The sequence below is a fragment of the Squalius cephalus genome (genome assembly GCF_949319135.1).
Source record: "Squalius cephalus genome assembly, chromosome: 16".
In the NCBI taxonomy this organism is placed as follows: Eukaryota; Metazoa; Chordata; class Actinopteri; order Cypriniformes; family Leuciscidae; genus Squalius; species Squalius cephalus.
In genome coordinates, this window is record NC_137137.1 from 12812900 (window position 1) to 12836242 (window position 23343).

The 23343-nt window shown below is 38.9% G+C and overlaps 2 protein-coding genes across 3 annotated transcripts in view; one reads left to right on the top strand and one right to left on the bottom strand.

Moving 5' to 3' along the window:
- LOC307173984 (uncharacterized protein) lies at nucleotides 1–22281 on the bottom strand. 2 transcript variants are annotated; one of them, XM_079897590.1, is made up of 7 exons: nucleotides 21919–22261; nucleotides 10447–10668; nucleotides 7709–7766; nucleotides 6087–6174; nucleotides 5214–5788; nucleotides 3130–3264; nucleotides 1–2850 (listed from the first exon to the last, which is right to left on the bottom strand). In XM_079897590.1, the coding sequence occupies exons 2-7, from the start codon at nucleotides 10578–10580 to the stop codon at nucleotides 2296–2298; spliced, it is 1545 nt and encodes a 514-aa protein (XP_079753716.1). In that variant the 5' UTR covers nucleotides 10581–10668; nucleotides 21919–22261; the 3' UTR covers nucleotides 1–2295. The 2 variants fall into 2 exon arrangements, with proteins under 2 accessions (XP_079753716.1, XP_079753717.1); XM_079897591.1 differs by having other exon boundaries at nucleotides 1094–2850; nucleotides 6141–6174; nucleotides 21919–22281.
- uckl1a (uridine-cytidine kinase 1-like 1a) overlaps nucleotides 1–23343 on the top strand; it is a 44634-nt gene that overhangs the window by 14862 nt on the left and 6429 nt on the right. The window lies entirely within an intron of this gene.

Consider the following 23343-nt stretch of genomic DNA (forward strand, 5'->3'; position numbering starts at 1 on the left):
GAAGTGCTACTTTATTTAAAAAAGTATAAACTTGACCCGACATTTTTATGAATAGTCATTTTGATATAAAAACATTACAATCTTTTGCACATTAGTACTTAATTACACAGCTTTAATACACACCACCCTGTTGTTTGATAAGCAAACGCACAACATTAGCTGCCACACTAAACTCAACTGGTCTTTGAGATACACAATATAGCTAAAATGATGTGGAAAACAAAAAAATCCCAAAGCACATAATCAAAACTCACAGAGATACTGCTGAGATAATTTTTCACCAGAGAAAAATCATTCCGAAAGGACAACCGGAAAGAAACAAATACTTTCAGGAACACCAAGAGCAAATTCCCTCCCCCTTTTCTGCATTTCTTCTGTTTGTAACATATTTACAACACTGCACCAACATTTGATAGCAACGAAGGCTTAGACAAGCGGTTTGATTATATTTGGTTGACCTGAGCCCCTTTCTGAGTGCTCCAGCTATTTGGGATAATTTAATCCAGATCACATTAGCATCAGATTCAAAGACACTGAGAGAGCGGCTATAGTCCACAGATCACAGATAGTTTGACATTGTCCACTGGTGAAGCTCGTCACTGTCTGGCCATAAAACCCCAAACACCCCTTCCCATAGACCTACGGGGCAACATACACTAATTTTAAATCGCTTTGTCATTGTAACTTTTTTTAAACTCCCATTATTTCCATATAACATACAGGAGATTTTTTGCAACCATCTGATATATGCAATTCCATTCAATCTTATCTGGACATACGTGGACATCCTGACTGCTTCTGAAAAGATGGGGGGAAAGGGATTGTCTATGATACATTTCTTCTGACCAATTGTGTTATATTCCTAACTGTCCAGTTTTTTTATTTAGAGAGTCCTCCTCGGGTCATCATTGGTCTCCCCAGTCCTGAAGTGATTCACTTTGTGCTCTTTCTCAGATGAAGAAAAAGGCATATAAATCAAACAATCCACCAACAACAGCAAGAAATAAACCATTCTCTGATACCACAGGACAGTGCTAGTTTCACTTTACTTTCTTTTCTTTTTTTATCCCTTTACAAGGGTTTTTTTTTTCTTGAAAGCATGCATCTTTTTAATCAGGCAAAGTGCATAAACATTACTGACAAAGAAAAACACTTATTTTACCGCATTGAAGCACTGTGGTGACTCATGTGACAGTTTGAATTGATGTATGACCAAAACAAAAAATAACATGAAAAGACATTGGGGGTCTCCCGTCAGATATGTCATAACGTTTTTGTGTGCAATTATTTAATATTTTTGTTCACTGTCCCTGAGCTTTTGCTAATTCCCTCCGGGATCTTGCTTTATTGACAACTGAAATTTACCATCTATTAATTTTTTATATGTACTCTTCAATTTTATAAGGGGACTGTCTATGACAGACAACATGCTGAGCATGAAATATTTGTGCTTATAAGAAAATACTTTCTTGGCGTTACAAGATCTGTTTGACCAATCGAATTAGAATCTTTATTTGAACTAAAATTATGTGATTAATTTTTTACAGAAATAGAGGCTTTGATATTACAAAAATAGAGCCATGTATTTCCTAAAGCTTTTAGATAATAGATAGCTTTTAGCTGTTTTAAAATAGGATCAATTCTTCTATTCGATTAAATAAAGGCTTTTTGTCAATATATGATATTTTGCTTGGCAATAGCTTTTGATTGGCTCTCTGATAAAGTTCACTTTCTATATATTCATTTTTGAAACGGGACAGAGCTTTGCTACAGTAAGTGCTTTGAATCAAAAAAAATTCCTCAGATGGCCGTAGAACACAATTAGACTGTGCTTTTTCACAAGTTGCTTTTGTAATTGGCTTGTGCTCGGGTTTTTTTCTCCTTTGGGATTTTCTAGGCATCAAATACGAGTCTGACCCGCAATTCCGATGGTCACTTTGCTCGAAAATACAACATTTAATGACAAATAAACAAGAATTCCCTCTACAGGAATGCTACTGTTAGGTGTGATATGTTTTGTCTGTGGTAATATGTCATGGCTGGTGACTATTTTTCTTCCTCGGGATGAGGCGTGCGACTAATCGAAATCATTTCATTCTATCATTTTGTGCAGCGAGAATACTGACCTTTAACTAGACTTACAAAACTCAATTAATGCTCAACTAATACTTGGAACCCATGTAAAATATATAGCAGTGGCACAATGCGCGTATCCCATTGGGTTACGACACGTGCGCGTGTCCCAATTCAAAATTCAAGCCCTAGAGAGGAAAGTTCCCTTTACTAGAGCGCCCCCTACAGGCCAGTTACATACATCTCCATACCGTCATTAAAAGTAAAGATGGTGGTTGTGCTGGAGGTGGCCGAGCCCTGCTTCAGGTCAGGGATGCTCTCGTACAGGCTCTCCCCGGGCATCAGCATTGCTTTGGCCGGGAGATGCTGTAGTTTGGGGGTCTGCTGGGGGGGTGGAGGGGGTGGTGGTGGTTGTTGTAAGGGCTGCTGGGGCCGCTTCCGCTTGGGTCGCAAGGTGGCGCTGGCATTGGGCGGAGGCCTGTCTCGCCTCCAGCCTCCCCCACCCTCCATGGTCTCGTAAGCCAGGTCTGTTTCCTCGGTGCTGATGGCTTCGTAGCAGTGGTCCTCCATGCAGCCGGGAGGCGCTCTCGAGCCTTTGCCCTCCTGCGGTGCCCATGTTTGGGGTTTGACTACCACGCTGAAACCCCCGTCACGCTCACCGCGGTCACCCCGAGCCAAGGTCCTATAGCCGCTGATGTCCCTCGCAGCGGGGGGCGAGCCGGGCACGCCTCGCTTCTTTTTGCCCGGTTTGCAGACTTTCGAATACATCTCTGTGATCTATATGACAATAAAGAGACGAACCATCTGAAATGTATTTGTGAGTGGAAAATCTGTGTATACATCTTTTACTCCAAATGTTTGGTCTTTTAAGAATACACATTTTACAGCTGCTTCTAGTTAACTCTGAAACAGTGTTTAGGGGTAAGGAAGTGCTCTGGGATCATCTACAGACAATGTTTCTAGACTGTATAATACCCTACAAGACTTTTTGACTGCACAGAATGAGAAGTAGAGGATGTTTCTCAGGACTGTGTGGAAAACTAAATGCACACTCACCCCTGCTGCAGATGCTGCCATATTCTCTCCCGCATGAGAGCTTTGAATACCCATCTGCTTGTGCTGGAAGATGATGTCATCCTCTTCCGGAGGTTTCCATATGTACTGCTCTCCATTTCCCATAAACACTGCCTCCTAAAGTATTAAAAACAATTGACTAGAATAAATATTATATTACAGTTTAAGGAGCCATCTCAAACAATATACATTGGGGAGTAAAGCTCAGCATATCTAATTCATCATGACCTCCAAGCACAGTTCACAGGTTTAAAACCAGTGGTTTTAAAGAAATTGTTCACCAAAAAAGGAATTCTGACATCATTTACTCACCCTCATGTTGTTTCAAATCAGTATGACTTTATTTCTTCTATGCAACACTAAAGGAGCTTCAAAATGTGCAAAACTTACACAACTTGTGTGCAATATTAAATCTTTTTAATGTCTCTGTGTGAGACAAATTAAATTTTCGGTCATTAGCCACTGATAGTCACTTCCAGTGAGCTGCAACTGAATCAAGTCAGTAAGTTGAACTCAAGAACTTACTAGACGAGTCCAATTTGTGAACAAATCAGCTGTTTCACTCATTATATTGAAAAGAGTTGCCAGGATATTGGGACAGGACATTTTTTTGTGAAAAATAAAAAAAATAAAGTAATACGGGTTGGGAATGGAATGAGGTTGAGATAGAATTTTCACTTGAGGTTGAATTACTCCTAGTTTTTGGGTATATATTTTTAGCTGTTGTAGGTAACAGTAAAAGAAATCAAAGAAGATAAAAACCCTTTAAAATGGTTTCATAGTCTGGATGTGAGAAATCCACAAAGACTTTGCAAAGGTCAGTTGAGGAGTCGATTCAAAACTCCTCTGAAAATACGCCTATGTACCATAATCAAGCTACAATCCCCCATCTTAATGCCTGCCCTCATGTCTAACCATCTTCTGCATCTAATGATATTGAGCTTAATGTGTTTCCTGTACTCGGGCTGTAAGGGAACAGGCTGATGCTTGCTGTGCATTTTCTCCTCATTGTTATGCAAGAGAAACGGAAGGTGGGCAATGGGGTGTGTCACAGAGCCACTTTTAAGGCAGGAATTAGCATGTTGTTTTAGCCTTTTTCGTTCAACATTGGAATTCACTTTGTCTCCCATTAGAACTGGCCCATTTTATGGGTCTGGCTGTTTGCCAGGGTTTCAGTGAATGAGAGGTTTCACTCTGCGTTTCCGCCGGTTGCATCATCCTCATAGTTTAGTACCTATGAGCATCCAACACCCCGAATGCTGTGGATGGAACACAATGCTCGCAAGTGTCATTGATTTGGACAGTTTTCTTACAGAGGAAATAATGAAGTACACTTACAGTGTACTTAATTGCAGACCCACTTTAGTTGCAAGTCCACACTAGTGCTGAGGCACACAAAAATAGAGGAAGACATTCCCAGCATGCTTCTATTTATATATTCCATTTTAAGACACAATTTAAAGAGCAATCGGAAATTACAGTGAGTCAAAGGCTTTTAATGGTCATGAAGAGACAAATAGTTTTTATGAGCAACAATGCTTTTATATACTGCAGAACTTCTTTGCATTTGTAGTCTCAGCGAAATGCCGTTGCAGTGTTGCATGACTTAGTGAATTACATGCTGAATGTATGTGTAGAAGTGATATAATCACAATTAATGAATTGATTGGCTTGATTCATTTATAGCATTTTAGCATTGATAGTAATTAACTGCATTGTTCTTGTTCACTGCTATACAGTATATGATGGTTATAGACCCAAGCAGTAGAGCATGGTGCTAGCAACATTTGATTCCCAGGAAGCGTCTGCCAAATGCATAAATGTACAGTAGATGTAAATGCAGGTTTGTGCACCATTCAGAATGGAATTGAGAATATCCTTTAAATTCTTATTCCGTTCTTGAATGTACCAAATAGAATTGCAATATGAACCCAATAAACTTGTATGACTACTTGTATGACACTTTTTAAATAGAAAATAATTGTTTTTATAGGTTTTATAGGTCTTGGTAGATAGATAGACAGATACATAGGCATGTAGATATACATAGACAGATATGTAGATACCTTAGGGAAAGACGGTAGGTTGAAGCCCTCCATGTTTTTCCGAGGCATCTTCTGACTGTGTGGGTGCGTTGGAGGCGGGGCTGGGTGAGTGGGTGGGGCATGCCGGATGTCCCCACTACTGTGTCGTTGTTGTCCAAGCCCCTCCTCGGTCTCCGTCCCATTGTCCCTCTTCTGGGCGGCTTTGTCCACTCTCCGGACCTTTCTGATGCAGGCGTACTCCACTGTCTCCTGCGGTTGAGGGGGCGTGTTTAATACTTGGGGGAGGGTCTCAGGTTCCGGAATCCCACCCTCTAAGCAGTCCCCGTCAGGATCAGGTGGAGCTGGGGTATTAGCAGGGACCGCCGGTGGGGCGGGGGTGTCCGTCTCCCCAGCTCGACCTCCGACGCCATAGCGGGCATCCTCAGAACCACGTGTGGGAGAAGAGCGGCGGCCCACCTCGGCGTACGTGTGTTCCCCGTCCTCACCAGAGGGGATCTGAGGCAGCTGGCGGCCCTGAGAACGCAGGTCGGAGTTTGAGCGACGGCTAGGGAGTAGGAGCAGATCCATGCTGGCGGGACGGTTCTTCTTAGAAGATTCTACAGAGAGCAGCATGATATTAATTGAAGTCGAGAGCTTAAAATCTGAGCAGCAAAACTATTGGTTTTTTTTTTCCAAAGAGACAGTAAAAAGATTTGCTCGAAACTGCAGAGGCAAAGGGCAGCAGACACATGCCAATCACTATAGAGTAAAAGTAATTACATCTACTAAAATAGCCTCATTGAAACTACCGGAATGCAGTTGGTACCATGCTCAGACCTTCCCCCCGAACTGCAGGTATGTGTGAAGAGCTAGAGACTTTAAGAGCTTTAAGAGATGTGATTTTACAGTACATACTCTTGCCATTGCAGTTGAGTCTGTTCATCTCATGAAGCTTGGTGTCTGACTTACTGATGGAGCGCAGCTTGGACTGCCGCAGTATACTCTGAAAAAAGATGCAAAGATAAACTGCTTAAAATGTGTGTTCAAATAAAAATAAAACACAGTATAACCAATACAACAAAATTGTCAGTTTTCCAATTCAGCCTATGTCGGGCATATTGTTGGGCCAAGCTAGTACATGGCAATAAATACATCTACATTAGGGTGTCTTACTGTGTGTGGTGCTAAAAAAAGTGAAATGGCTCAAATGCCTTTGTTTTAGATTTAAAGCTTAAGAGATCCATTCAAAGTTTAGGTCAGATCCATTTCCACTGAGCCGATTAAGAAGATTAATTAAATTCCGGAGGAGCCTTCAATTTGTTACTTGAAAACTAGTTAGTGGGAAGAATTCAAATCCTGAAACAAAACCATGAACTGCTTGAACTGACATGGAACTGAGCCCAGACCTGGGTTGCTTAGAAAATACGTAGAAAAGAAGGAATTGATTGCAAGGAAGGAGAAAGGGTTTCATTCACTAGCCATGCATACACATCCTGTCTGTAAATGTTTTCATACAGAAATTATGATTTATCAATAAGGTTGCAGTTTAGGATACTCTCTCTTTCTGTCAACGTATATACAAAAGTTTGGGGTTAGTAAGATTTAATTTTTTGAAAGAAATGAATACTTTTATTTAGCAAGGACACATTAAATTGATGAAAATAAAGACATTTATAATGTTACAAAATACTTATATGTGACCCTGGATCACAAAACCAGTCACAAGTAGCACAGGTATATTTGTGGCAATGACCAATACATTGTATGGGCCAAAATTATCGTGAAAAATCATTAGGCTATTAAGTAAAGATCATGTTCCATTAAGATATTTTGTAAATTTCCTACTGTAAATATCTAAAACATTTATTTTTGTGAGTGAATGCAGAATAATTGCGAACATAAATGGCGATTTTCTCAGTGTTTAGATTTTTTTGCACCCTCAGACTCCAGATTTTCATTATCTCTGCCAAATATTGTCATATCCTAACAAACCATACATCAATTGAAAGCTTATTTATTCAGTTTTAATATGATGTATGAATCTCAATCTCATAAAATTGACCCATGTGACTGGTTTTGTGGTCCAGGGTCACATATTTGAAATAAATGCTGTTCTTAGAAACATTATATTATATTCAAAGACTCCTGAAAAAAAATGTAAACACAGTTTTCAGAAATATATTAAGCAGCAACTCTTTCTTGAGCACCAAATCAGCATATTAGAATCATTTCTGAAAGATAATGTTACATTGAAGACTGGGAGGATTACTGCTAAAAAATTACATTTTAAAATATATTGAAATAAAAAAAACAGTAATTATAAATTGTAATGATATTTCACAATATTATTTTATCAAATAAATGCAACCTTGGTGAGCAAAAGAGACTTCTTTCCAAAACAACTGAGATATACATTATATTACATTACATTAAATTATACATTCATAAACTAGTGGGAAACTAAATGGATAAGGATATGTACAACTTGTGTGCAATTATTAGTGAATGAGACCCAGAAGAGACTTAAAACTTCTCACCATGTCCATGAGCCTGTGCTTCCTCTCCTCTCCAGGGCCATTGTGTGTCTTCCCCTTTCTGCAGGACACAATCAGAGAGATGTGAATCAGTTCCCAAATCAAACATTTTAGAATGTGAGGTTCAAACTTCAAATGCTTTGTTTATCCATGGATTTATGGAGACGGAATGCGCTGACTCATTTGAGCCCCCTGATTCAATTTACTTTAGTAGTTCCAACTGTTTATCTAGTGCGGGAAGAAAATGCACATTTCAATTCAATTAGGCTACTCAAAGGATTCAAGGCAGTTGTTTTTCATAAACTGTTTGAGTGAAGTCATTTGGTCAGAAGTAGTAACTGTGCAAGTGTATTCAAGATGAACTGTCCTCGAAACGAGTCCAGATTGGCATTTGAAACAACAGAAGGCTTTCACTGGATAATTAACAGGCATCTGAGTAACTGCATAGTGACGGTGTTCAGGCCAAAACTTAGCCACACAGAAAATCAATCAAATAATCAACATAATACAATTCTAACATCACTAAAATAGTTGAATAGATGCCGAGAATTAATTACTTCATGAACAGACAAGAAGTACACCAACATTCATGTCTTTCGGTGACTCCAGAATCTAAACTTTCCTCTCTCACTCGTACACAGAGCCCCGATCCAGACCCATTGCCCGGAATGTTCTGCCAAATTTGACCAGACATCTGTTTATTCTTGGAAAAACATGTCTGTCGTTCTCTTCTGATTGCCTAGCATTGCTTTGATAAGATTACAGGAACAGAGTAGGTATCAGGAATCTGCCCTCAGAAGAACAGCAGGAGAAATAGATACAAAAAGGATTTTGTAAAGTACTAAAGCTATTACTGAGATTACAGTGAATCACTGATATTTTGTTTTTTAAGACATAACAGAATAAAAAAACATTAGTGTAATATCACGCCAGAACATTTACCCTTCTCAAAAAACTTTTTGGAATAAATATATAGTCTACAACTACAGCTTTTTAAACCCATATATTTATCTTGTTCAAGACTAACATGATATGAATTATGTGGAAGGTTAGTGAAGAGAAGTTATCACGTAAGCTTCAATTTTGCCTTGTGCTCTTTAAAGGGACAGTTCACCCACCCCAAAAAAAATATTATGTTTTTTTCATGTAGTTACAATATGTGGGCTTTGAAGCTTTCAAAATAACACAAAATCATCATAACAGTGGTCCTTACTACTCGTGCACTTTATTTCATTGCTTTGTGTGACAAATTGACTGAAATTTACAATCTTCCCCTACATTGGTCAGTTAACCACTACAAAGGAATCACTGAATTAGCGGGTCAGTGAGAACCGGATCAGTCTGAATCATAAATGAATAATTCCGACTGGTTTTATGAACTGTTTCATCTTTCATTTTTGGGTGAACTATTCCTTTATAAGCCGCACATTATAGACGTTCAAATGCAAGAATTCTTATATGAAATCTTATATTAGTAACATTTTAGTTAAGTTCATCTTTGACTACAGTGTTTTTTTCATTTACTTTTTCCCACAGGATCTGAATTTCCTCTATCCCTCTATCTCTCATTCCCCTAATTCTTTTTCTTTGTCCTCCCACTACCAGATGCATCATGTGCTTTGACAAAATGAGACATTAGCATTCACACAGCGCGTTCTGTGCTATCATCGGTGGAACAAGAGAGAGAGATGGAAAAGTAAAAAAAAAAAAAAAAAACACTAAACAGGCACTTCCTGTTTAAACATCACTGCCATGTCAAAATGACATCCCCACCATTACCCAGTGAGCATGAAAGAGGAGTGGGTGAACTTCAATGCCATTTTTGAATAAGCTCTATAAAAGACCTTGGTGACAGTGATGGGTGAAGACAGATGATCTCTGGCTTTTATCCTAGAACAAACACATATTACATATGCCTTCACATTACAGGAGCATTTTCTGTGATATTCCTGTTATGAAGATGTATAAATCACATTGTCATAAGCAAGTATGAGAATACTAGTTTGGTGTGAACATGTTGGTCAAAATCTCTGTTTATTCAAAAATACTGTACTAATATAAGGCCTACATTAGAAAGTAAGATCTGCCGGTGTTCTAATTTATTGAGTGCAATGGACTGGGGAAATAAATCTTGGTTCTAGCAGATGGAATGAAAATACATTAAAAAGAAAAATTCAATAAATGTTGTTCTTTTGAACTTTCTATTCATTAAATAATTTTGAACAGAAAGTATCAAGGTTTCCACAAAATAATTAGCAGCACAACTGTTTTCAACATTGATAATAATAAGAGATTAACATCTCTTGAGCAGAAAATCTGAATATTTAAATGATCTCTGCAAAATTCAGCTAAATATACAGTTTTGCCATCACAGGACTTGCATTTTATGGTTTGGTGTATTTGTTTTCTTGGTGTTCTGGGTTATTGCTAGGGTGTTTCTAGATGGTTTCTGTTGTGTTCTAGCCGATGTCTCTATAACAATCTGGTCACAATATATGGTGTCTTTCCTTCAGTGGAAGTCTAAGGATGTTTTTCACCGTTTTATTTGAACCCTCTCCTCATGAGCTGCATGATTTGAGGTATTATGTATGCAACACAAAAGCAGGATGAGTTATGCACTATACTTAGGTTAGGGGTTTGAACAAGCAAGCAACCCTGAATATGAATCTAAACAAACGAGCAGAGAGGACAAGAAATTCGAGCATTTTATATATGAGCATATGTGTTAGTGTGCAACTCACCTCTGGCAGCCCACACATAGCACGACGATGAGAATGGTGACAACGAAGGCTGAGGCGGCGGCGATGGCCCCCAGCAGCAGTACTTTGCCGTAGGGATGAGCAGAGAAGTTCACCCCGTCCTGCATGGAGGCCATGTGGAAGTGCTAACACACACACTTTCACGCACGCCCTCACACACGCACACACATATGCACACACACTCTCAAACACTGTCCACAAGATCTGAAAGGGAAAAGTGGAGGTGCTAGAATCAGTTCTTTTATGCTTTGTAAAGCCTTTTTTACCCATCAGAGGGATAACAAAAATGAATCATACTCTTTTACAGGGGCTATTTCAATATTAGGGGGTCTCAGCCACCAATGAGAGTATGATTTAAAAAAAAAAAATTATAAATTGTTTGTATACTAGGGTAGGCATGAACAATACAGTGATGTTCTACTACACTACCTATAAATTCAATCCCTGAATATTGAGTTCATTTCTAATCATTTTAAATAACCAGCTAATATTCATTAAGAATATAGACAAACTTTATAGAACTGCAATTGTCTAACTTTAAAGAAGATCTACATTTATCATTTTCATTCATGGAGATAATGTGGAAAATGTGCCATGCTTTTGGAGGATTTCTGTCATCTGGTGGAAAACAAACACTTTTAACATAAAAATGACATGAAACATGAAACACTGATGCAGATATCATAACAATCTATTAATAAATGCACACACGTTGTCCTCTGTTTTTGACGCTGGTGTTGCACTGCTATGGATTGAAGAACACGCTGAATAACGCAGACTAAAAATACGGAGATGAGACGAAGCCTGTCGCTGGTTTCATATGAGTTTTAAAGGGGACTGAGGCGATCACGAATTAGTGTATATATTACGGAGTTAATCGCAAATTTGGAAAGGTGGAAATTGGGGGGGGGGGGTGTAAAGCCCTCCTTAAAAGGGCCTAGTGATGCCCCTGCTCTTTTATTCCTTCCCTGAAGCTATTCTTTGGAGTGTGAATGAATGACAGAGAATGACTCTCCCCCACACTTTCTCTTGTTCTCTCTCTGTCTCACTCTTGTACTTTTATTTTGTCTTTCTCTCTGTGTGTGTCTCCTGTAGGTCTCTCTCTCTTCTCTCCCACGGTGTGTCATTTTCTGCCCACTGACTGTCACTCAGCATTTGTTTGAAATCATTTGCTTCAGACTAGGGGGCATTTTTCATACGAAGATTCACGATCATCAGGTACCTCATCTGTCTGTTGCTGTGAACAAACAGGCGACAGTAAACGCAGTTGCTGAAACCCTGAGCTTTTACATGTCACTTAGGCCCCTTTCTAAACAGATACAGTGTTGTGGTTTCTGCTTGAAACTTTTGTCATAAAAAAACACTATTTTGCTCTCTGATGAATATGACAGTACACTCATGGTCCTGTGAGGTCCCTTGCTCTGCTTGCTTTAAAAAACATTTGATTTGGTAGACTAACATTAGACGACTAAAAATAGTAGTGGCATGCTAATAAGCTCACACAGAAAGTGTAGCAGTGCCTGGGGGTCCAAGTGGTCAGCTACTGCTTAATGTCCCAGGGGCCAAAGTGGTCATGCACTATATTCACCAGGAGCCAAAGTGTTAAACTTTATTTGACAGTGTCAGGACACACGGCTTGAGGCTTTAGAGGCCCCTGGCAGTCCTGACACTATTATGCATTACAAATAAAATACATATATATGTTTTAGATATTATACATACAAACTGTTTAGAAATATATTTATATTAAAAAAAAATTCAAAATGATATGTATATATATATGCTATGTATTAAATTTATATTAAATACTGAATATAGAATTAGAAATTATACAAATATTCTATATAATAGATCTAAAGTAATATACAAAAAGTATATATATATATATATATACACACACACACACACAGACACATCTCCAACTCTTCCTGTTTCTATAGGGGACATCGCAAATGTCTGCACAGGAGAACAGATGCATTGAAATGAACCCATGTGAGACAAATGTATAATACAGTCTACACACTTGACAGCGTTGTTGCATACACTTCTCCAATTGTCCAATGTTCTCCATTACATCAGAAATCTTCTGAATGAGCCAGCACTTTTGAATGGAGAGTGAGTCCAGAATCGCTCAGTCACCTTTTGTTTCCATGCACAATCCCGTCTTTATTTTTCATTGTGAAGACTTGTACTGCTGGTGGGAGTACAAGGATTTCTATGGCTATTTCCGACTCGCACCTTACAGGCATCATGCATGAGCTCAAGTGTGTGGATTTCGTCAGATAAAGAATTACCCCAGTTTTAATTATTTTGGCTCTTGGTTTAGCACTATCAAAGGGAAGTGAGTCATGATAAGAGCTGAAATACCTCTGTGCATAAGCAAACAACATTGTCGAAAACAACAAAGGAGGGAGACAATACTAAGAAAATGTCTCTATCATTGTGTCTTGTTCTTTGTCAGACTGAAAAAGGACTTTTTACTATAATGCGGTTTTCACAAGTGTAGTACGCATGCATACTTGCCCTGAGTTGCACCTGAATTCCTGGTGACCCCTTTTAAACTGTACACGGGTCTCTTGAGTATGCATCAATGAAAACATGCCTGATGATTAATGAGTGGATCCATCATGTTTATACACAGAAAACAGAGAGTGTTTGTCAAAGGCTGCCAGGCAAAATTAAGGAAAAATGCGGTGCTAGACTAAGGCACACATCCAGACTCTCACATTCCAGATATCAATGAAGATTACAATAGGATCGCCACAGGAGCTCTGTCCGCCCAACAGCACCAACAAAACTCAATATGACTCAATGTGAATTACTCAATATGACCAAAACAAATCAATCATGATCTGCACTTAGGGATAGTTCACCCAAAAAGGAAAATGTTGTCACACCTAAACTTGGTTGGTTAGATCAAAATGTTAATGATTGCCTAATTAACATGACAAGCATTAGCCCCGGCAAGTGGATATACGCACTCATTGAACAAAAAGATGTTTCTCCATTATGGCCATTCGAAATTAACCATAAGTACTCTGACTAAGAATTGTTTTGCAAGGAACATATATTGCTAATATTTAATTTAATATAAGACATGTCTTACTCCAAATCTGTCCAGAGCACCCATGGCGTATTTCAAATCTCATTAATTTATTGGCAGTGCGTTATTCTCATATCTTAAATGCCTAATCAAATTAAAGAAATTAAAAACGACTGAAAGATAATCTCTTTCTCCAGATGGGCCTTTTTAGCACCATTTGATTTGCTCAAGACAAACAGACGCTCAGAATATTGAAACACTGATGACTATAATAAAAGCCACTGTGATTTTGATTCAAGGTGACTCTAAATTTTGCACATGAGCTGCTTATTTAGGTTGCATCGGTATGATAGAATTTGCTAATGACAGCCTAATAACTTGAGCTTTCTTTGGTTTCATTGTTTCCCAATCAGATGAGTGTACCTGAGGATCCAGAGAGATACTAAAGTCATCATCTCTATAATGCCTTTCAGATACACATAACACAAGCAAATTTGTGTTATTGACAAAAGTGACAAGCAATTTGTCTGTCCACACTGAACATGAAACTGCTGTGCGATGTGAATCAAACCAGTGAATTTGGACCAATGAGATGTAACAGTGGACGGGGCTTCCCAGCTTGATGCAGCAAACACACCAAACACTCATTATAATATCCTGTCACAACATGTTTGCATATATAAAGCATCTGCTGAATGACACTTAACCAAATACAAAACCCATGTTGCAAACTACTAGTGTGTGTTGCCATATGTGTTTCTGGAAAGAAAGAGACGAGGACAGTGCTCAAAACGAGTGCTCTATCAGGGATTGTTCTGTCATGAGCACATTATTCTGAGGCTAGATGGAGCTGTGACTGTTTCATCCCACCGAATGGCAGAATCACATGTTGGTCATATTGATTTGTCAAGTCATTCCCAATAATGATGTGTTTCATGCAGAGAAGCATGCTGGGTGAATAAAATAGTCCCTGTAACTGTCAACAGGTGCAGATGCTGTTATGTGCATATGTGACTAGACTAGACAGTGTTACATAAAAAAAACCAATCAAAGGTATAGATGTTGACCTTTCTGATGACAATGCGTGTGTCATTTTGACATATTCTACAGAATTTAAAGGGTTTGTTCACCCAAAAATGAACATTATCCCATAATTTACTCACCCTCAAGCCATCTTAGGTGTATATGACTTTTTCTTTCAGCCAAACAATCTTCCACTGGAACTAGACTCGTGTACAGCCGTTACAGAAAGCCAGTGATTATAGTTTATAAAGTTATAAATATGGATATTTTTCTTACAAAACGTATCGTTTCAGTTCAGAAGGCCTTTATTAACACCCTGGGACCATATCGATTACTTTTATGATGGATGGATGTGCTTTTTGGTAAGGGTTAGTTCACCCACCTTTAATTACTCACCCTCGTGTCGTTCCAAACCGGTAAGACCTTCATTCATCTTTGGAACTAAAATCAAGATATTTTTTATGAAATACGAGAGCTTTCTGTCCCTCCATAGACTGCATTGTTATTACCACTTTCAAGGCCCAGAAAGGTAGTAAAGACATTGTTAAAATAGTCCATGTGACAACAGTGGTTCAACTAACCCTTTAATATAACTCTGATTATGTTTGGCTGAAAGAAGAAAGTCATATACACCAAGGATGGCATGAGGGTTAGTAAATTATGGGATCATTTTTATTTTTGGGTGAACTAACCCTTTAAGCTGCCTTACACTGTGATTTACGGCTTACTACTTTGAGTATTTCCTATAATAACTGCCATAAATTAAAAACTGTTATTGTTTTCTAGTCTCAACCAAAGATGGCACTATTATTGTGGTATAATCAATATGTGTTGGTCTGTTCCTGTCTACGTGGGCGGTTCTTGGCCAGAATAAGTTGTAGTGTAGACTGGAACTGATGGTGTTCATGAGACTAGGGCTCTTTAGTCCACACACACATCTACGTCAAAGTTCAAATACAACCATCTCTCAAAAATAGCACTGAGAACACTAACGATTAAACTCCCATCACACTTTTTGGACTGCGTCGAACTTGGCAAATGTGAGGAGTTTGTGGCTAAATCTACATCTTGTCTTTGCTGGGCTAATTAAACAGTAAAGAGCTTGTTTCCTGTGTAATTACATGGATACTATTTGGGAAGAAGCAGAAGCCTGTCTCTGATACACAGTCCCTGTCTTTATTCTCCGACTGATTAATTTGCCTTTCTGAAAACCAACTCATTAGAGCAAGACAAAATCCTCTGTAATTGGTAAAATCAGCTAATGCTGCGCAATAATTTAGGATACCCAGGACAATCCCCTTAAAATTATTACCGCTTCATATTTGATTAATGTGACCAAGCAAAACGAAAACATCCTGTTCACTCTTAATTGGAGACTTTCAGTCCACCACACAATTTAAATTGAAACACAAATGAAACAAGCCCTCCAGTCTTGAGAGCTACTAACAGAAGTTATGATCTATTACTGCACTTAATGACTATGTACAACTTCTTGACTACAGTATAAATAAATTCAGTAAACATGCTCAACATGTTAAAATATGTAAAAGATGGCCCCTATATAATTAAATAGATATTAAAGTGCCCCATTATGATTTTTCAAATATTACCTTTCATGCAGTGTGTAATATATTATATTACTGTAATTATATATTACAGATAAAAGTGCACAACAAATAAACTTATCTCCTAAAGAAAGAATAGATTTTATAGATCTGCTGAAATGAGTCATCAGCAATTCCAGTCTCACTTCCAGTTTCATACCTACAAAATGTAATAAATTTGCATCTGTTCTTCACTGGCTGTCTGCGAACAACGTCTACTTTGGCCCTCCCTTTAGCTGAGGCCTGGAAGAGTTTGGTTCGTGTTGTCGATATTTCGAGAAGACGCTATTTTCCGCACTACGAATCCACTTTGCATGCACTTCCAAAAGGGGAAAGTCTCGCGGCGGAATTAAAATTTAAAAAATAAATGTCGCCATCGTTACTGTTCTACCACTGTGTGTGTATCAAGTGCTGAGAAGGCCTCCGAAGCTGAAATTCAGATATGTCTGACAACCAATACATTGCAGATTTAAAATTTCTATAAGCCTCCTACTACTTTGTCTCAATAAAAAATAAAACACTGAAAACTACAATCAATAATTTTTAATCCTACAAGTAAATTTAGGCAACACAACATTATAAGATGCAGTATGAAAAGTAGATAGGCTATGCATTTTGAGATTTGCCAAATTTTACATTTAACAGTTTAAATTATGTAGCCTATGTTTTTCAAATTATTCCAAGCTTACGAAATATGCTTATTGAATCTAGATAGTTTACCACCAGGGGCCAACTATGCTGGCATTTTCAATGCTTAAACTACTGCTCCCCAGTGGTTATTGTCTGCAACTGCAGATTCATCAAACAACAACAGCTTACAGGTCCTTCATGAAGCCTAAGCATGTCCAAACTCATGGAACTCCAGGTCCCAATCACATGATTAATCCTTTTTTTTTTTCGGGTTCCCTGTTTTTCATTTCTTAACCATGTGTCTGAAATTAATCTCATTGGTTTAACGAAGACTAAATTGGATTGTGTAATAATGGCAGGTCTCCATCTGTATGTCAGACACCAGCTTCTATTTTCCAGTCAATTACTTCCCCAGAGAAATAAAAAGAAATATTGTGCCTGTTTGTAAGGAGCTCATGGAACAGGGAAGAAGAAAGAGAGAAACAGAAACAGAGAGAGATTGGGGAATGGCATGTTTTAATTACTGTGAAGCCCTAGATTTCAGTCAGAGAGAAACTGGCACGTCCCCCCAAACCCAAGAGACGTGACTCTCTCGCCTCCTCCCCCTCTCGTTTTTTCCCCCTTTCACTCTTTTCCTTCTCTTTCTGTCCGTTTTGCATCAGTAAAAAGAATGGGGGAATGGGTATAAGTGGATAGAAGTGGAAAGTAAACTACAAAAATGATGACGACAAATGAATACATGAACTAAAAACATGTTTTAGGTGTTCGCTCAACTTCTGTCACTGACGTTCATGTCATCAGAAATCATCAACTCTCATTGCTTCCTTCTTCTTTGTTTTAAATCTCTGCATGTGTGAACGGCCCTTAAGTCTCCTCTGAGCAGCATGTTAGCATGAGGGATGTTAAACGATTTATTCGTTTATTCGTAAACAAGCAGTAAATCAGGGTGTCCTGTCATCTTGTCTTGGGTTTAAAACAAACACATCCTTCAAACCAAACTCCTCAGTGCCACCTTTACATAACTACTTTGTTTTAAGATAAGATATAAATGATTCTAGAACTAAGTATAAATGACTGATGGAACTGATAGTTACAGCTGCACTGTTGCTACTATTTCCATCTACAGCACTAACAGCTAATGCTAACTGAATGTGATGAAAATATGATACAAAATTCAATTGATTCACATTGAAGAAGCCATATATAATGACCAAACTTGATGATAAGCTCTTTTGACGTTGAGCAGTATCCAATCTCTTAGCAACCATCTAAAGACACCCTAGCAACCACTCAAAACACCCTATCAACTGAATAGCAATCCTCTTAAAGACACCCTATATTCTTGTGATTTTTAATATTCTACTTGCACTAGCAAACATCACTCAGATTTTTTATTTAGAAAATGTAATGTAAATTCATAATTTCAGTTTTATTTAAATTACCAAAAAATACATATTTTGAATAGTTTTAGATAAATAATTTAGGCTGATAATTTCCCGTTATCAGCATTAACCATATATGATGAATGTTCGTGCATCTATCCTACTATTTAAGAAAATCAGAAGAAATACAATTGTAGAAAGTAGCAGACGCAGCTTTAAAATAATAACAGTATTGTAATTATTTATTTATTTAAATATAATCTGCCATTTTAAAAACTGTTCAGTATATTAGTATAATGAAAGAGAAATTTTTTTTTAAACAAATTACTGGTGTCATGAACAGCCTGCAGTGCTGAATTGAAACAGATCAAAACACAATGACTTAAAATAGCAGATTTTAAGGTCACCAGAGATTCCTGCCCTTATGACCTTTGTTTTGAGGAGACAAGGACCTTCTGACCTCTCACTATGACATTGTGGAGATGTAGTTTTGCAAGTTGCTGTGAATCATTCTGGTTTGATCATTCTGGTCTCTTCCACATGACCTTCACAGTCAAACTAAGAAAACATTCACCCACACAATCTGTACTCAATAGGTGGGGCAAATAAATTTGGATTTCCTGTATTTTCATGCAATCAAATGCTCTTCATGCAGATATTGCAGGTCTAAAAAAATACACAGACACAAACACATGCACACACTCTTATGTTCAAGGACAGATATAGGCTGTGTATGTTTCCTCCTGTGAGGAGCTATGACCACTCATCTGCTCCACGATAAGACTGAGAGAAGGAACTCTTCAGCAGAGCCTCAAGTTTAATGGATGTCTGCCTGCAGGGCCTTATCGCACCGTAACAGACCTACAGCAAATCTCTGACGGTTCTCTCAAAATCTGTAGACTCTGTTCAGCTAGGCCACCTCAGGATAAACAAGAGGTTCAGGTAATTGAGTACAGGGGAAACACATTTCAGATGTGACAAAACAAGGCATGTGATTCACGTAAAAGGTTTCCCAAATAGAAGACTTCAATGTTCATGATTAAGAAAAAGATCAGCTTGTTGAGTCTTGTTGACCAACCTGGTCTGGTTCCTCTGTCATGACCAAGTTTAGTCACAAAGACCAGGCACAGATGACACAGCAGACACAGCTGAGAGAAATTATTAGGGTTTAAAAATATTCTGAATGCTTATGTCATGTTGGAGTCAACGTCATTTAAATCATTTAAGGTCTGCTATGCATTGCATCACCTGTATATTATACTTACAGGTTACATTATAATCTGCGATTTCCAAGCAAGTGCAGCCTCCTTGTCTCTTTCGACAAAAAATTACTTAGAAACCGTTCTTTACCCCTCCTGACTCCAGACATTACAACGTATCACATGTGACCCAATGTAGGATTTTATTCCATTAATTGGACAGTACAGAACATTCTGCTTGCTTTCTTTGATGCTCAAGGGTAGGGAAATCATATCTGTTTCAGTCTCCACCAATCAACAGGAAGTTTATATGACTGAGCAGTTGGGCCCCAACAGTCTGATTCATTGCAGCCAGTCACTCTCACAAACTAACTCACATACATGACACAGAACCTTCATCTGTCTGTTATATGGATGACATGTACATCGCCAGTCTGATCCGGTAAGCCTTCCCTCAACACTAACGTTGGCAGTTTGATTAATTTAAACTTGATTCTTTTGAATCGTTCACAAAAAGATTAATTCAGATTCGTACTGTAGCCCTTTCTGCAAATTACATTGTTAGGCCAGTAGGTGGCAATTGAATATGTTATGTTTATTCTTGATGAGTGAATTATTAAACCAATTCGTTAGAAAGACTCATTCATTACTGAATGATTCCGGAAACGATCGACGCATGAAGATATTCGTTTACAAAAGAGATGCTGCACTGAGCAGCTCGTTCAGTGTAGGAGGCGTGTCCTTCACACGCCGCTCTCGAATGCTATTGGGTCGTACACGCTAAAGAAACCTAAAAACCTTAGGAGCTTTTTTCGTTCACCTAAAATGTTAATTCACAAACTGAAAATAGACTAGTTTAAAGTCATTAGTGTTCTGTTTAGTCTACAGACTTTTCCAGTTTATCTGGCACGGGCGACCTCAACTTGTACAGTGAGCTTCGTCTCGTGCCCAAATTACACATCATCATCTTAAAGGCCCACTGAAGTGGCATTATTCCATGTCACATGTGTTGACGTAATTTCCACTGAAACAGGAAGACTCGGAGGGACATATCGAACCCCGAAGAATTTAGTTTATATCACAGCTTGGCCAGAGCCGTTGAGCTCGGTAAAGCCGCAGTTTCCTCCTAATCTCCTCCATTTTGTTTTAAAAATAGGATTCTGTGCTGAATTCAAATGGGTCCGATATGTTTTCTGGTATGTGCCGACTCATGCATATTATCTACTCTGTGCTATCGTGTCTCTGGACTGGAGCAGACTGTGTGAGCGCTGCGGCAGTTTGCGTGACACTTACGTGAAACCAGACTTCAGTCGCCCCATTGGAAAGCATTACACTGTCTGAATTGAGCCTATCCACTATATATGGCGCGCAATGTGCCATTCACCATGTAGAAAACAGTAAATGGTTGAACAAGTGACCGATTTTTAATGTAGGGCAGAGACTAGATATATGGGACAGGACGCTTTAGATTCTATAGAGAACATTTGATTGGACAGAAAATCTGATGAGAAGCTGAAGAGCAAACTGATGTGATCAAAATCATTGATCCATGTTAGCGGAAGTGAGAGACTAAGTTTTGAATGTTTATATCTTCTAAATCTACATATAGAAATATCTTTGAAATATCTTTTGCCATGGTTTTGGAGCACACTAGCTTATAGATAACAGTAAGGCAAACTAAAAGCCAAAAAAAAAAAAAAACATTAATTTTGATTTCATGGGGACTTTAAAGTAGCCTACTGCGCCCCTTTTTTTGCAGACAGGAGATCAGTCAGCTTTTACTGCGGCTGTTTATTCAGACACAACAGGTTAGCAAAATAAGTACTATTTTGATTCGATTTGCCCATATGAACTTTAAAACGTGAGCTGTTTCAACTGAAACACTGATGTAGGCTATATGTCAAGTATGCCAGTATACTATGCAACACCATTGTTTTCCTGGCTCATATGTGATATGTAGCGCGAATGCATGATATGTTATGACCCGCAGCGGTCGACCTCTCATTCAGCACGAGTAATTCGTTGCTCCCGAGGGTATCGTCCCGCCAATCACTGATGCACTCAGGAAATAATCTCACAAGATCAAAGTGGAAATGCACGCGCAGTGCAGGCGCGTCCTCGAGGCCAGCTCCCACAGCAGACTGCAAGAGGTTTCCATCGAAATCCCTTTTAATTGAGGGGAAACAAATAAATGAGCGGCTATGTTGCTGCTCCCCTTAATTGATTCCATAATTCACGGTATTAAATATGATACCGAGCAGTGCTGAACAGCTGGTTTCCGCCGAGTCAGAGAGTGTGCCACAACCTGCTTATAAACCGTTTAATTAAGCGTCGAATCACAAAGGGTAATGCGGCTACACTGAAGCTGTTGCACACGTGTCTTCTGACTTATGATGCGAGTCATTAATATAATGTAAACGGGACGCCTATTCCTCCAACCTCCAACAGCAAATGATCATGCTATACATTCTGATATGCGTTTAATACAGGGTTCAGTTGTATGGCCAGCACGTAGGCAGAAGTGCATGCCAGTGAGACGAGAGCCGTATACAGATGCTGCTGAAGATACTCACTCAGTTTAGGGATTCAGGGGGCGCGTCGCCGCGCAGCATCCACCTCGCTGCACTCTCTGCTGCTGCTGAAACGTCTGGCTCCCGATCGAACCCCGCAAGCATAATCAATAACCTGCGTTGAGCCTGGATTCGTATGTTAGGGAGGACATGTGTGCGGTATGGCATCTGGCGTCCTCAGCGCAACCTCTGACCATCCCCATTGTTCCCGTGCTGCATGCCGCGTCGCTCACAAGGCGAAAGGTGTAAACGCACAGCTGGGTTATTCCAAGTCGAGGTTCAGTTGTGATATGAAGACCAAGTCACGGCTGCCTCCGTTGAGGCACCTCAAGCCTCAATCCTGTCTGGAGAATCGGCGACAGTACCATATGACAGCGCGGTGCCCACTCCATTGGCATTTGGAGCTCGCGTTTTGCGCCACTGCGCGGCCAGTCTGGGAATGACAGCCAGTGGTTGAAAAGTACAGAAAGTACTGTAGGCTATGTTGTGATTACCATATTCACTATCATTCATGACACTTTAAAAGTACTTCATATAATCAGTTTTTTTAATTAATTTTCTATTGTGTTATGCATGACAATGTAAAATTAATTCTAAAAATAAATGCACATTTTTACAATAACTTGGGTAACAGGGTTGACTGGTTGAGCTTAACCAAAAGAGTCAATTGTCAACACGATACTCATATAAATAAAGGTTCCAGAAGGGAGTTTTCACAACGATACCATGGAGCCATCGATGCCATAAAAGACCCTTTATATTTAAAAGTACACAGTGTCTTCTTGCTGTAGAAATTGTTAATTTAATGTTAGTTTATTTCGCACGATAGGAACATTTAATCAACCTTCATGTTACAGCATCTAGCCTACACAAATGGAGACATATATTTAATGGGCACAAAAGGGGATTCACAAACAGGTTCTAGGTGCCAACCCACCAATCTAACACAGCTCGCTCTCTAAAGATAGTAAATTTGTTTATCAGCACAAACTGAGACACACAGACCTAAACCCCTGCACCCTGCTGTTAATCATCCATCTGTGGGACTATGGACCGTGCAGTAAGCATATACTCACTGCAGCAGGCAGCTGTGTTCAGGTGGGTGATATGTGCTGAACATGGCTGGGCACTGCAGGGGCTAGTCCAGTAGGAGGGCGTCCAAATGATGAAAAATGCAACCTCAGGGCTGACATCTTAATTACTTTATAAATCAAGAAAGAAAAAAACATACTTAAAAGTCTAAACACAAACATATGCACACAAACCCCATTGTGTAGATAACTCCATATGGTGCAGTTCAGCATAGGATGTTCTGAGATTTGAGTTTGACTTGAGTTTTCAGTGTTTGCTGAGGTAAGTAAAAGGAGTACAATGATATTCTGGCATCGTTGTTGTTACACTGTAAAACAAATTATATGAACAATAAGT